The 13,340-nt window shown below is 57.5% G+C and overlaps 3 protein-coding genes and 1 long non-coding RNA gene across 4 annotated transcripts; 3 read left to right on the top strand and 1 right to left on the bottom strand.

The window, feature by feature from the left end:
• Positions 1-2,637: 2,637 nt before the first annotated feature.
• On the top strand, positions 2,638-3,777 carry LOC142423101 (hemoglobin subunit zeta). The gene is made up of 3 exons (XM_075528275.1): positions 2,638-2,732; positions 3,287-3,491; positions 3,649-3,777. The coding sequence occupies exons 1-3, from the start codon at positions 2,638-2,640 to the stop codon at positions 3,775-3,777; spliced, it is 429 nt and encodes a 142-aa protein (XP_075384390.1).
• Positions 3,778-7,153: 3,376 nt separating this feature from the next.
• Positions 7,154-7,820, top strand: HBA1 (hemoglobin subunit alpha 1). Its single transcript, XM_075528274.1, has 3 exons — positions 7,154-7,248; positions 7,373-7,577; positions 7,692-7,820. The coding sequence occupies exons 1-3, from the start codon at positions 7,154-7,156 to the stop codon at positions 7,818-7,820; spliced, it is 429 nt and encodes a 142-aa protein (XP_075384389.1).
• Positions 7,821-9,906: 2,086 nt separating this feature from the next.
• On the top strand, positions 9,907-10,675 carry LOC142423099 (hemoglobin subunit theta-1-like). Its single transcript, XM_075528273.1, has 3 exons — positions 9,907-10,065; positions 10,190-10,394; positions 10,510-10,675. Exons 1-3 carry the CDS (start codon positions 9,971-9,973, stop codon positions 10,636-10,638), a joined length of 429 nt encoding a protein of 142 aa, XP_075384388.1. The 5' UTR covers positions 9,907-9,970; the 3' UTR covers positions 10,639-10,675.
• A 2,021-nt stretch (positions 10,676-12,696) lies between these two features.
• On the bottom strand, positions 12,697-13,334 carry LOC142423098 (uncharacterized). Its single transcript, XR_012779099.1, has 2 exons — positions 13,197-13,334; positions 12,697-12,993 (listed from the first exon to the last, which is right to left on the bottom strand). It is a non-coding gene; the product is annotated as an uncharacterized LOC142423098 (long non-coding RNA).
• Positions 13,335-13,340: the final 6 nt, after the last annotated feature.

Here is a 13,340-nt window from a genome sequence, read left to right as displayed (position 1 = left end):
TCTCCTGGGCACACACATGCCCCCAGGGTGGGACTGAAGTCGATGGCCGCTACAAAGAGCCATTACGTGAAAGCACATTCTGCCCAGGCGGGGTAGGGGGGACTGACATTGAGGGAGAGATGACGAGGTCTGTGTTCCCTAATTTATAAGAGAGGGAATCTGGAAAGCTGGCATTCCACAGCAGGACAGCTTCCACTTTGGTAAGTTAGAGGTAAAGTTCAAGTCCATGATCCTGCTTTAAATATTCCCACAGATTCTCCCCTCCTTTTCTCTCTTCCCGCTGTGACACCCAACCCCCAATGCAGGTATTAGGTGTCCTCACTGTAAGTTCAGGGACCTTTAATATAGAGACCCCCCTCCCACCTTGTGACATAGCTAACTTCTGAACATGCAGGTCTTAAGGCTACCTCTGAATGTCCCAAGATAGGAAAGGCTCGCTCTCACTTCTCCCAGTTCCGCGTGCTCCATCAAGAGGGACTGAGGTGAGCATGCTACCATAAAATGTGTCTGACTCCTTTATTTTATTCTCTCTCCCATCTTTCTTATCCCCGATGACTTTACTATAATCTTTATATATTGTGATCACCGTACATTTGTGCCTTCTGGCCCTTTGGTTGTTGGAGGCTGGGTTTCTCTGACAGGTAGGAAGGAGAGCAGGTGCCGTGACAGCTACTTATTGCCAAAGACAGACAAAAGCACAAGCCAGTCCTGGGCCAGGCCTGGTGTAGTCTGATCCACAGGAGAACTTGGAACCAGTGCCACTTAAGGGGGGCTCCTGGCAGGACACAGCAGCCAACCAGGCAAGAACCAGGACAGGAAGTAGCCTGGGGGTGGAGTGATAAGAGGTTCAGGTAGTTTGACTGGACCCGAGCCCCTGGCACAGGGTAGAGCCGCCCCCCACCCACCCACCCCCTACAGTCACATCCAGGGCTGAAAGTTCCCTCAGCCAGGAAGGCCCACATCCCGCAGGGAAAGCTCAGGGCACCACGCACAGGATCAGTGAGGAAGCACGCTGTGGGCCTGCTTGGAATAGGCAGTGACCATGGGCGAGCAAGCTGAAAATACACAGACTCACCCTCACTCTTGCCCTAGCTTAAGGTGAGGCCAGTGCCATCTCACCCAGCCCCCACCTCCTCTGTGTGAGTGCGCGCGCGCGCACACACACACACACACACACACGTCTGCTGGAAGCCCACCCACCAGCTGGGGCCTGGCTAGTTCCTTCCTCTTTCTAATGGTCCCACTTTCCAAACAAGATGTGCATGTGAGGAAGGGCTTAGTATCCTCATCATTTTAAATCTGAGCACAATATATTTAAATTAAAAACACCCCTCCAAGACAGGGTGCCTAGTGAGAGAAGCCAGGTCACAAGACAGAGACAGCCTGCCCGCACTTGGCTGCAAGGGCTAGAGCAGGCATGTGCACAGAGACAGGATGCCGAGAGAGGCCGCTGGCACGGAGCGGCCATCATTGGCTAGCGGTCTGACGTTCTGGTGGGGGGGGGGGAGACGTTGGGCACCTGAGAGTGATGGTGACTGGGGTGCAGCCCTCTGACACGTGCACATGGCACGCTGCTCTGTGAAAGACCTTTTACCATGTGCACAGAAGTGCCCCGGATCCCCAAGACAGCCTTTCTCAGAACACATAGGAACCAAAGGGGATATAAAACATCTTGAGGGCAGATGATACCTTCAGGACCAGGGGTGTGAGGGGGCGATCCTGGAAGGGTAGAGGGTGAGTGGGTTGGAAAGAAGGAACCGATTACAAGGATCTACATGTGACCTCCTCCCTGGGGGACGGACAACAGAAAAGGGGGTGAAGGGAGATGTCGGACAGGGCAAGATGTGACAAAATAATAATCTATAAATTATCAAGGGCTCATGAGGGAGGGGGGAGCAGGGAGGAAGGGGGAGGACTTGATGCAAAGGGCTTAAGTGGAGAGCAAATGCTTTGAAAATGATGAGGGCAAAGAAAGTACAGATGTGCTTTACACAATTGATGTATGTATGGATTGTGATAAGAGTTGTATGAGCCCCTAATAAAATGTTTTAAAAAACAAAACATCTTGAATGGCTTCTGGGGGTTGCTTAGAGGATGCAGAGATATGAGTCAGGGTCTAACTGGCCAGAACCACAGTGCAGGCTGGGCTTGGCGTCAGATGTCTAAAAAGAGGTGCAGCTGTAGAATCACAGGTCCAGTGTGACCCCAAGATCCCAAAGTCTGCCTGACTTGATGTGGTTCAGCTTCAGTTGCCTGGAGAATCAACGGAGTGGTCGGCATGAAGTGTTGATGGGAGGGTCTGGTTCTGTGGGCCATCCTCTCTGTGGCTGAGAGATCAAGGGTGATGGAGGCCAGTTTCTGGGCTGGGTGGACACACAGCCCCTCTGGTCAGGCTGGGGCCCCTATCTCCCTAAGGGCTAGCAGTGTCAGGAGTGATAGCCCCTGCCCCCAGCAGGCCCCACCAGACCCTACTGTCCATTGTTGCGGGACCTGATAAGGGCCCCTGCAGGCCCACCCCAAAGGCCCCCTCCCCTCTCCCAGGGGCCTAGCTAGACCCTGGCTCCATATAAGAGGACTCGGGACTGAGCTCCATCCAAGCCAGTCCTGAGCTCCACCAGCTGCCACCAAGCCGCCACCATGTCTCTGACCAAGACCGAGAGGGCCGTCGTGGAGTCTCTGTGGAGCAAGGTCTCCACACAGGCCGACAGTATTGGCACCGAGACCCTGGAGAGGTGAGCACCCGCTGGGGCCCAGAGGTCCCTGGGACCGTGAGTGAGGAGGGGTCAGGGAAATGGGTAGGGCCAGGCGTGTGGTCACCTCGGGGTACAGAAAAGGCAGGCATGGGAGGACGAGAGAGCCATAAAAGACAAGAGGTTCCCCGGGAGAAGACAACTCTGAGGGGACCTTTCATGGTGGCAAGAGACAGACATTGAGCTTCTGAAAGTGACCTGAGGGACAGAGAGGGCTGACGGTCACATTGAAGAGACTGAGTGAGAACCAGGAGACAGCCCAGGAGCTGTGGTGAGTAGGGTGTGGGGACAGGGGGACAACCCCAGCAGTGTCGCTCATTTCTGGGGCAAGCAAGCTGGGGACCTGGAGGAAGCAGCCGGTGGTCCCAGGGGGGGACCATGAAGAGATGCTGCCACCAGGGCGGTTTGATAGCCCAGGTCCTGCGGGAAAGGGGCTTCTGAGCGCAGAAAGGGGCCTAAGGAGATTGGGTTCGTGGAGAGGTGTCCAAGCTCCACTTGCCAATTCGCACACCTCACCTCCCTGTGTGTGTCCACAGGCTCTTCACCAGCTACCCCCAGACCAAGACCTACTTCCCACACTTCGACCTGCACCCGGGCTCGGCCCAGCTGCGCGCGCACGGCGCCAAGGTGGTGGCCGCAGTGGGCGACGCGGTCAAGCACATCGACAACATCTCGGGGGCGCTGGCCAAGCTGAGCGAACTGCACGCCTACATCCTGCGCGTGGACCCCGTCAACTTCAAGGTGCATGCGCAGAGGGGGGACACTGGGGAGCAGGGGGAAGGGGGGAAGAGGGACGAGATCCTTGCCCACTCCTTTGGCCCTCCCCCTGGCCTCCCAACCAACCCCCCTCCTCCCCCCTCTGTCCCCCGCTGGCACTGAACCCAGTCCTTGCCCCCAGCTCCTGTCTCACTGCCTGCTGGTGACCCTGGCCGCGCGCTTCCCCACCGACTTCACTGCCGAGGCCCACTCTGCCGTGGACAAGTTCCTGGCCATCGTGTCCTCCGTGCTGACCGAGAAGTACCGCTGAGTGCGGCTCCCCAGCCTCGGGCTGTGGCAGGCTGCGGCCACTCCCGCCCCTGAGCCTGCCCCCCAGTTTCTCCCCGAATGACTCCCCAATAAACGGATGAGGATACACAAGTCCAGTGCTGTGTTCTGAGGTTTATTTTGGGCTGTGTGTGTCAGGGGTTGAGAGTAACTTGGGGATAGGATGGGGGACTTGGTGGAATGCATGTAGTTCTATGCAACCCTAACTTTGAGGAAGACTTAGGGGTGTTCTCTGCCCCCTGAGGACCTCCTCTGGGGGTGGCAGAGCATCAGGGACTAGGTCCACAAGTGCCTTGGGGCCTCTTTCCTCCCCTGCCCCTCAAATCTCCCAGGTTTCACTTAGCTCAGTGTGTCTAGGAAGTGCCAGGACTCAGGGGGCTGCTCCTCCATTGAGAGTCCCAGCCCTCCCCACAGTCCTGGCATGTGGTGGCTTCGTACCCCAAGGGCTGGATGGCTAGGGGAGGCGATGTAAGGGGACTGCATGTGCGCCTCAAACGTGTGCTCTGCCAGTGCCCTGGAGCATGTCCACCTCTGGTGGGCCTGGGGCTGATCACCAGTCAGGACAGAGACTGAGGGGCTGAGGGGCCCCTTAGAAGGCAGGGGCAAGGTCCCAGGGTCCCAGCCAAGACAGAGATGGGCGTGCTAGGCAAATAAAGGCTACAGGGGCATCTCAAGACCAGAGGAGGCTAGGAGGAGGCTCCTGGGCTAGGCTCACACCAGGGCACCCCTCCAGTAGAGACTCTCCGGTTCAGGCAGGCTCTTTGTGGAAGCGAAGAGATCTACTTTCTAGGTAGCGTTTTGGGACAGAGTCCCACCTCCCCTGCTTACAGCTACAAAAACTAGGGCCCGTTGCCCATTTTTTTCCTCTTCTTTGCAGGAATATATTCACACTGGCGATAGCAGCCTGCAACCTGCTCCTCTCGCTGTCCAGTGTCCGTCTCGTCGGGTCACTGGGCTAGCCCATTCCCAGCTGCATTGATCACTTCGCATTTTGAAGGTTCAAAACCCAAACTCGCTGCTTCCAACTCCCAGCGACCCTGTAGGAGCGAGTGGAACTGCCCCTGTGGGTTTCTGAGGCGGAAGACCCATCTGTCTCCGGAGGATCGGCTGTCAGGCTCCAGCTGGTGACCTTGTGGCTAGCGGTCCAACACGGAGTCCCCTGCTCTACCAGCACTCCTTACTTTTCCGGTTAGTGTCCTGTGAATACCCTTTGCCCCGTCACTGAGGGAGTCCTCCCAGCTCATCTTGGAGGGCCGCAGGCAGGCAGCAGGGCTCCGTGCAGCAAGGTGCAAGGAGGGTGGGGACTTGCTTCTAGGTCCCCAGAATCATGCTTTTTCTTCTCCAGAACCAGAACTAGGGCTGGAGCTGCAAGCAGCAAGTGGGGTGGGGGGAGGGCGACAAGGATGGAGGTTTGAGAAATAAGTCACCAGGCTGGTCCATCTTCAGCAAACAGAGAGCAAAGAGTCAGGTCGTTACTGAATAAGCAGGGAACCAATTGATAACTGTTAGAACAATCACCAGAGCTGGGGCACCTGGGATCTGGAATGTGGGAACCAGATGAACTAAGAAAGTAGGGGTAGGGGTGGGGAATCTGCTGGAGGGGTCAGAAAACCCTTAGATTGTTAACCCCATAATATTCAGCCAATGAGGAACTGGGGAGGGGGCGAACTAGGGGATAAAATACTTGGAGAGGGACTGAGGTTCCCCCCACCCCTTTGTCCCATTTGGGTGTCCCATTTTGCAAAATCAAACAAAAAAGGTCTCTTTCTCGCCACAGTGAGTACAGATTGGATTTCTTGAGCGTTTGTTGGTTTAGACCCTGTGAGAGCCCATTGGTACACTCATGGGGTAAGGCAGTTTGCCCCACTTCTCTCTCTATAGACCCATCAAGGGTGTGGCCCAGCTCAGGGGTTTACACTGATCTGCCAGTTCCCAAGAAGAACCAATACAGAGGCTGATGTTTTCACGACGTTTCCCACAGAGGGGAGGGGGCCCAGTGGGAAGGAGATGACAAGCACAGAGGGGGAACATCGTTGAGGTGTGTCCCCAAATCCAAGTTATTGTGACTTTCTTGCCCCCTGGATCCTCGGAGCAGTTCTTGAATGTGGGTCCTGGGGGAGGGATGGGGACAGAGGGCTGGGCCGCCCCTCACAGCCTCTGCTGCTTCACCTCCTCCCCTGAACCTGCTAGTCTGATCATCTATGGCTCTGCTCACTGCCTCACCCAGGCAGCCCAGGGCCTCCCCTTGGGCCTGGGCATCATCCCCTCACACGACAACATCCCCATTCTGCAACCTCATGCACCCCTCCCCAAACACACCAGCTAAGCCTCCACCCCTCCCACTTACTGCTAACTCTCCCTGCCATCTTACCCCCACACCCCACAGGCGTCCCGCCCGCCTAGTTCCACACCCACATCAGGCTCACAGACTCCCCTCCAAGCTCCCTCTGGCCACTTATGAGCTCTATGCCATCTGCTTCCTGCTGTATGCTCTGGTTGGAGGCCTGCAGGCAGCTGACAGGTCAGACCCAACCCAGAAAAATTGATTGATGAAGATGCTTGGGTCAGGCTGGATGTAGGGTAGTGTTGGTGGCTTTATTACAAGCCTGGACACTTGTTATTACAACCATGTAAGCCACACACCACACGGGGGAGGGCGGGTCACTGATAGTAGGGGAGTAGGCTTTGGTGGGGCAACCTTGGGGATGTGAGTTTGAATTGGGAGCCCCTGTTTGTCCCCCGGGCCTTTGGCAATAAGCTGAAAACCAAGGCTGTGCTGGAATTCCACTAGGAATTTCTGTTTCTCATCACACCAGCCCTGGCTCATAGTCACCTCTTCCCGGGAGCAGACAGCCCCATCTTTTGCCCCTTCTACAGTTCCTGGTTTTGAACCACTGACTCTGCGGTTAGCAGCCCAACTTGTTACCCACTAGGCCTCCAGGGCACCTTCTCATACTTGCTGGGACATTCCTCACTTATCAAAACTGCTCAAGGTGGGAGCTGTCCATCAAGGGCCCAGCCTGGCACTTCAGGCTGCCCTGCTCCTTGTGCCCTCAGGAGAGAACTGCTGGGAGCGGGGAAATACAGACCCCTCCGAGGTGAGGCCGTGTGCCCTACAAGCGGACCCCCAGACTGAGCAGGCTGGTTCCAGAGAGGCGGACAGGGAGTAAAGTGCCAGGGGTCCTCTGAGCGGGGGTCCGCCCCGCGCGCGTCCTCTGCTGTCAGGTCCGCGCCCTGCACCACGCCAGCCAATCAGCGCCGCCCGCGCAGGCGTGGCCCCGGGGTCCAGGCATAAAAGTGCCACCGCTCCCCAGTCCAGGCACACTTCCTACCCTCCACAGACTCAGAAAGATCTCACCATGGTGCTGTCTGCTGCTGATAAGGCCAACGTGAAGGCCGTCTGGGAAAAGGCCGGCACCAATGTGGGCAAATATGGCGGCGAAGCCCTGGACAGGTGAAACCCTCTCTCCCCTGCTTCCATGCACCCGAGCCCCACAACCCACCCAGGCCCCTCGCCCTCTGAATCCAGTGGACTCCCTCCTCCATCCACCCGTGCTCACCCTGCTTTCTCCCCACAGGACCTTCCTCTCCTTCCCCACCACCAAGACCTACTTCCCTCACATGGACCTGACCCCGGGTTCCTCTGACATCATGGCCCATGGCAAGAAGGTGGCGGATGCGCTGACCCTGGCCGTCGGCCACATGGATGACCTGCCCGGCGCCCTGTCCAAGCTGAGTGACCTGCACGCCTACAAGCTGAGGGTGGACCCTGTCAACTTCAAGGTGAGGAAGGGGAGACCCGGGGTGGCAGGGGCAGCAGGTTTGGCTGGCAGGGCTGAGGTCTGTGGAGGGGAGGGTCTCCTGATGCCCCCTCACCTTCTTCCCCTCTCTGCTCAGCTCCTGAGCCACTGCCTGCTGGTGACTCTGGCCAGCCACCTGCCTGGCGATTTCACCCCTGCCGCCCACGCCTCCCTGGACAAGTTCCTCAGCGCTGTGAGCACTGTGCTGACCTCCAAGTACCGTTAACCTGGAACCCAGTCGAGTTGCCCCCAGTCTTCCTCCCTCCCTGCACATGCCTTTAAATAAAGTCTGAGCGGGTGGCAGCCTGGTGTGGTCTCAGCTGTTTGTGTCTCAGGGTTGGTGGGGTGTGGGGGGTTGCTCTTTGCTCGCTGCTGGCCCTGTGTGGTGACCCAGAGAGGGGGATGGGAGGAACAGGCTTGCAGGCTGCAGGGAAGTACTAGGTGACAGAACGCCTTCCTGCCTTCCCTCCCAGCTCCTGCCCATGCCCTATCTGGCATGCCCACACTTGGGTTGGGGCTGGGAGATGGTGGTCTTGGAGCTTGCCTGGGCACTTCTATGATGAAGGCCAAGACTCACCACTCTTGGCAAAGCTCCCACCCCTTCCAGCACAGTCAGAGGCAAAATACAATTGGGGTGGGGGTGGGGTACATGTTTGAGTCAGGCAATTCAGTCACCACCCTTCACCAATCATCACCCCCTCCCATGACTGTCATACTTTAGCCACCGGCTTGCCTTTGGGCCCAGCCGGGCGTTGGAGAGGACCCCAGTGTCCTGGAGGCCCAGTTGTCCCCAAAACCTCAGCCTTTTCTCCTGCTAGACTGGCCCCTGATGGGGGTGTCTGAAGGAGGGCTTCTGGGTATTGGACCCTTTGTGTCCTGAGCCCAAGCCTCCCCTTATGCATCTGTGAGCTATTCAGAACTACATTGGCATCTTAAGATCCAGGTGTTCTTTTTTTCTTATTAGGGAAAATGGGGTTCTCACAGACTTGGAAACGGCATGAGTGTCCGCACTCGGTGACGGGGTCAGTACAGCGTGGCCCACCTGTACAGCCATGTATTGGCCAGTCAGGCAGTCCAGATGAGCCTGGAAAACAAGCACTGCACTGCCGGGACAGGACATGTCTAGGGGAGGCCACCCCAACAGGACAGATGAGTGGTTATTAGGGTCTCAGAGAAAGGGGAGCTATGGGGAAGAGTCCCTCACTGTCATCAGTGTTCAATGCTGACTCTAGGACTGGGCATAACTGTCCCTTTGAGTTTCAGAGCCTAAAATACTTCACAGGTTCAAACCCCCTGCTTGTCTCCTGAGCTCATGGATTTGAACCCCAGTGATCTTGCTGTTCACAGCACAATGCCACCGGGGCTCCAGGGGGAAGTGGGGGGGCACTGTTCAAAAGGGGACAATGTTCCAGTGGGGGCGGGTATGGGAGTGTCCTGGGAAGTGTACTGATCCTGGCTGTGTCAGTCACACAGCCAGTGGGAGTCTTTTTTGTTGTTGCTTTTTCCCCTTTCATTTTTTTTCATATACAAATCCTTTTATTGGGAGCTCTTACAACAATCCCTATATCCTTTGTATAAAGCACATTTGTATATATGTTGCCATCATCATTTTCAAAACATTTTCTACCTGAACCCTTGATATCAGCTCCTGGTTTTTTTCTTCCTTCCACCCTCCTCCACCTCGTGAACCCTGGATGTATTATAAATTATTTTCATATCTTACACCTTTCGCTGTCTCCCTTTATCCACGTTTCTGTAGTTTGTCCCCTCGGGGAGGGGGAGGTGATCCTTTGCAATCGGTTCCCCTTTTCTCCTCCCACTTTCAAGATATCCCGATTCCCATTACTGTTCCTGGGGGGGTTGTCCGGCAGAAGTCTTGATGTTAACAGATGGTCCCTTTAAAACGGTCAGTTTTATGTGACGTTGGTTTTACCAAACTTTGCAGAATTGGCTTTGGAACAGTGTCTGGCCGCCATGAGCGCTCCGCAGGCGTCGCACGCAGGACTAGCGGCAGTGGCACAGAAGGGTCGCTTGATAAAAGGCACTGAATTTATCAGGCAGCTCTGCCATCTGTTTGCTACTGAAACTGTTACCCTCGCCCTACGCCCGGGGCACAAGAACAGCGCGGAGAATGGCCTTGGGGCCCTCGGCAGCAGGACCGGTCTCGCTGCGCTCACTGCACAGCCTCCGCAAAGCCCGTGGAAGCCCCTCCACCAATCTCGCAAGGCACCCTCCTGTTACATGGTATCTACCCAAAGCGACTGGTGCAGTGTTGGGGACACTCCCGCCAGGGGCGGGGCGGGGCGGGAGCCGCCCCTGGAGGCTGCGCGGGGTGCTGAGCTGGACCCAGCGGCGTGGACCTGGCCGGAGGCGGCAATGGTGCTGACGGAGAACGAGACCGCCATCCTGCGCGCGCTGTGGAGGAAGATGGGCGACCACGTGGGCATCTACACGACGGAGGCCCTGGAGAGGTGGGCCGGGGCTCCAGGCCCTCTGGACCCCCTGTGGGTACCCGAGACATCCTGCCTTGGGACATCACCTCTTCTCGGTGGTCTCGCCCCTAACACCCCTTATACCTGCCCCCACCCTCCGCAGGGTTTTCGCTGCCTTCCCCTCCACCAAGACCTACTTCCCCCACTTCAACCTGAAGCCGGGCTCAGCTCAGGTCAAGGCCCACGGCAAAAAGGTGGCCGCGGCACTGACCCAAGCTGTCGCCCACCTGGACAACGTGCCCGGTGCATTGTCGGCGCTGAGTGACCTGCACGCGCACAGGCTCCGAGTGGATCCGGTCAACTTCCAGGTGAGGATGTGCCAGGCCTGCCGGGAGGCAGGGGGGCGGGGTCTGTCAGCCTGGGGTGATTAAGGGACAGGGACAGGCCTCTCCAGCCCAGCACGGCGTGCCTCCCCTTCCGCAGCTCCTGGCCCACTGCCTGCTGGTGACCCTGGCCCGCCACTACCCTGGGGACTTCAGCCCCACCATGCACGCTTCGCTAGACAAGTTCCTGAGCCACGTGAACTCGGTGCTGGTGTCCAAGTACCGCTGAAGGGGGTGGGTCAGTCAATGGACACCCCAGCAGCACACTCCCCCAAGTAAAGCTCTGAAGGGTGCAGCCTGCTGGTGTGTTCTCTGGCGGGGCACAGCCTGCCACCCCACCCCCCATCTTGACCACCGTTAGGACCCACTACACGTTATGGCTGTTCACAGGGGCGCGGACTCTGCAGGGCGGGGCCTCTGTCCCTTCCAAATGGCCAGGCAGCTGGGAGGGGGCACAGCCTGGAGGCGCTCGCCCTCTAGCGGATACAGCCCGCACTGCCGCGGCGCTGACCCCTAGGCAGGGTGGCTGGAAGATGTGCAGGCTAGGAAGCCCATTTCCAAGACGTTGACCGAGGGCGGCTGCTGCTAGCTCCCACTGATGTACACAGGCCGGAAACTATTTTCCCCTAAGAAATGGTGTCCTTGGTGTACAACTGGGCAGGTTGGACTACAGAAAAAACTCCCCAGAACAGGTTCAATACTGTTTTCCAAGTGTTTTTGCAGCCCCTGTACAACTCTAAGACTGCAGATGACCTGAGGTAGAGGGCAGGGACCACCTTCTGGGCACTCTGCCTGCTGAGGATGGTGCTTGCACTCGACACCTTGGAACATGGAAAGCTGTTCCCACCCCAGGGTGGATCAGACCCTTACCATGGGGTGTGGGGCACCTCCACCTGGAGCACTGTCTCTATCCTGCCATATCGTTTGCTAATGAGGGGGAAAGCTTCAGGTCTGAGGGTAACAGTGACTTCAGTTAGCAGTGGTTGGAGGGGCGGGCTGGCCAGGGGGAGGTGGCGCAGCACTTGCTGTAGCAGCAGCAGCAGCAGCAGGGTGCTCATGCCACAAGGTGAGCAGTGACGTGAGAGACCAGCAGGCAGCTCCTGGGAAGAGAGGGCTTTCTAGTCTCTGAAACCTGAAGGGGCAAAAAGGTTCTCCCGTCTGACTGGACAGTTTGACTTTGAGTTCTTCCTCAGAGGTTGTGGCCGGTGGGTGCTATTCCTTGGAGAGGCTGACCTGGCAGGAGGGCAGAGTGGACATGGCCTGGGTTATTAGCTGCCCAATAGATGACCATCAGATAAGAGTGTGGTCAGCAGCCTCTCCAAACGGCGGGGTCTTTTCCACGACCAAGTCTGTAGCTGTCTGCGTCCACCTCCCAGGACCCCCAGGCTGGGCTCCAAGTGTTCCCTCCCACCCAGCCACTCTCTCCACGTCCAGTTGTGGCCTACAAACTCCAAGCCCACGCTGCCCCCCCTGGCTCCTCCCTCCAACCTGGTCCACAGCTGCCATTCTAAGTAACCCCATTCTCTGGTCTGGAATTAAGGTCAAGGTGGGTGGCCAAGACCTTCTGGGCAAGGGTCCCATCTAGAACCAAAGCCCGTGAACTCCCTGCCCCACCAGTCCATCCCCGAGCCTGACACATTTCACTTCCCCAAGCAAACAGGACAGAGTTGGTGGGGACCCCTGGCAGCAAGGTGCTTCGCTTTTGCTCTGGGATTTTAGGACTCTTAAGGGCCCCATGCTGTGTGAATCCAGGGAGGAGGCCTGGACTCCTATCCCCTTTGAGGAATGTAGGCACCTACCCTGCTGTGCACACACAGGGACCCACCACCTCTGATAAAGGGGGATGGCACAGGACAGGGAGGACAGCACCCCCCACACACACACACACACAATCTGTGCTGAGGCCCAGTCTGTCAGCAAGGTCCCAGTATGAAAAATAACATCTGCATAGCACTCGTGGACCCCCCAACTGCTCCGGCCCCTCACCAGCACTCTCCTATGGCCTTCATGGGAAGCTGGAAGCCACGAGCCCATCACACCAGCTGCTTCAGGGGCCAAGCAGCCTAGGAGAGCTGGCTCACTTTGTTCCGAGGCAGCGCCCCCTCCTTGCCACACCCAGAAACATACCCCAAACCCCCCAAAACACACTGAAGGCTATCCCAGCATATAAAGAGACACCCCCTAGTGGGAAAGGTGTGTCCGACACCGGCCATCCTTATCTTAGCCCCATGCTCCCCTGCCCCCTGGGCCGGCTCTCCAGGCGCAAGAGGAAGGAGAGGAGACCCCACCCTGGTGAGTGGGCTGCGAGGCAGCGGTTGATTTATTCCTACACAACACGACCCAGACACAGAAGCACCCGTGCCTCTGGAAGCAGCACACACTCCTGAACAACACAGAGTGAACACAAAAGGCTGCAGGCTGCAGAGTGTCCCTTCAGCTGACTGTCGGCAGGTGACCAGCTGCTCAGATCTCGCCTGCCTCTTTCTCTTCAGACCTTCCGTTTGGGCCCTCCAGCCTCCAGTCGAAGGGGGCTCTCTCACTCCGCCCCCAAGATTCCTCTCGGGCTGCCCCTTCTCGGAAGAACCTGGGAGGGAACAGAGGCTCAGGTCAGAAAAAAGGCCAGGGGCCCACAGCAGGTCAGGGCCCAGGAGAACAGGGCTGACCAAACTTTCCTGTGCCGGATGCCCACAGGGAGTAGGTGTTTGTGTGTGAGACAGAGAATGGGCTGTATGTATCTGCAGTGTGGTCAGGACACAGGGGAAGAGGGACCATAGGGGCAGAAGTTACTTGTGTCTAGAGCTGCGATCTCTGGAGGCCCGGCGGTGGCCCCGGCTGTGGCTTCTGGAACGGCTGCGGTGTCGCCGGTGTCTGTCTCGGGACCTTGATCTTGAGGATTTCCGCCGCTCTCTAGATGCTGACCTTGACCGCCTC

Source organism: Tenrec ecaudatus, chromosome 12 (assembly GCF_050624435.1).
Source record: "Tenrec ecaudatus isolate mTenEca1 chromosome 12, mTenEca1.hap1, whole genome shotgun sequence".
Taxonomy (NCBI): domain Eukaryota; kingdom Metazoa; phylum Chordata; class Mammalia; order Afrosoricida; family Tenrecidae; genus Tenrec; species Tenrec ecaudatus.
Note: the sequence above shows the minus strand (reverse complement) of the source record. Positions and strands in the feature narration are given on the sequence as shown.

What these genes read in the sequence shown, in the direction of transcription:
- LOC142423101 (XM_075528275.1), top strand. Translation starts at nt 2,638, where the DNA reads ATGTCTCTGACCAAGACCGAGAGGGCCGTCGTGGAGTCTCTGTGGAGC. An exon ending in GGCACCGAGACCCTGGAGAG is followed by an intron (nt 2,733 to 3,286) that starts GTGAGCACCCGC and finishes GTGTGTCCACAG; the next exon opens with GCTCTTCACCAGCTACCCCC. An exon ending in TGGACCCCGTCAACTTCAAG is followed by an intron (nt 3,492 to 3,648) that starts GTGCATGCGCAG and finishes CCTTGCCCCCAG; the next exon opens with CTCCTGTCTCACTGCCTGCT.
- HBA1 (XM_075528274.1), top strand. Translation starts at nt 7,154, where the DNA reads ATGGTGCTGTCTGCTGCTGATAAGGCCAACGTGAAGGCCGTCTGGGAA. An exon ending in GGCGGCGAAGCCCTGGACAG is followed by an intron (nt 7,249 to 7,372) that starts GTGAAACCCTCT and finishes TTCTCCCCACAG; the next exon opens with GACCTTCCTCTCCTTCCCCA. An exon ending in TGGACCCTGTCAACTTCAAG is followed by an intron (nt 7,578 to 7,691) that starts GTGAGGAAGGGG and finishes CTCTCTGCTCAG; the next exon opens with CTCCTGAGCCACTGCCTGCT.
- LOC142423099 (XM_075528273.1), top strand. Translation starts at nt 9,971, where the DNA reads ATGGTGCTGACGGAGAACGAGACCGCCATCCTGCGCGCGCTGTGGAGG. An exon ending in ACGACGGAGGCCCTGGAGAG is followed by an intron (nt 10,066 to 10,189) that starts GTGGGCCGGGGC and finishes CACCCTCCGCAG; the next exon opens with GGTTTTCGCTGCCTTCCCCT. An exon ending in TGGATCCGGTCAACTTCCAG is followed by an intron (nt 10,395 to 10,509) that starts GTGAGGATGTGC and finishes CCCCTTCCGCAG; the next exon opens with CTCCTGGCCCACTGCCTGCT.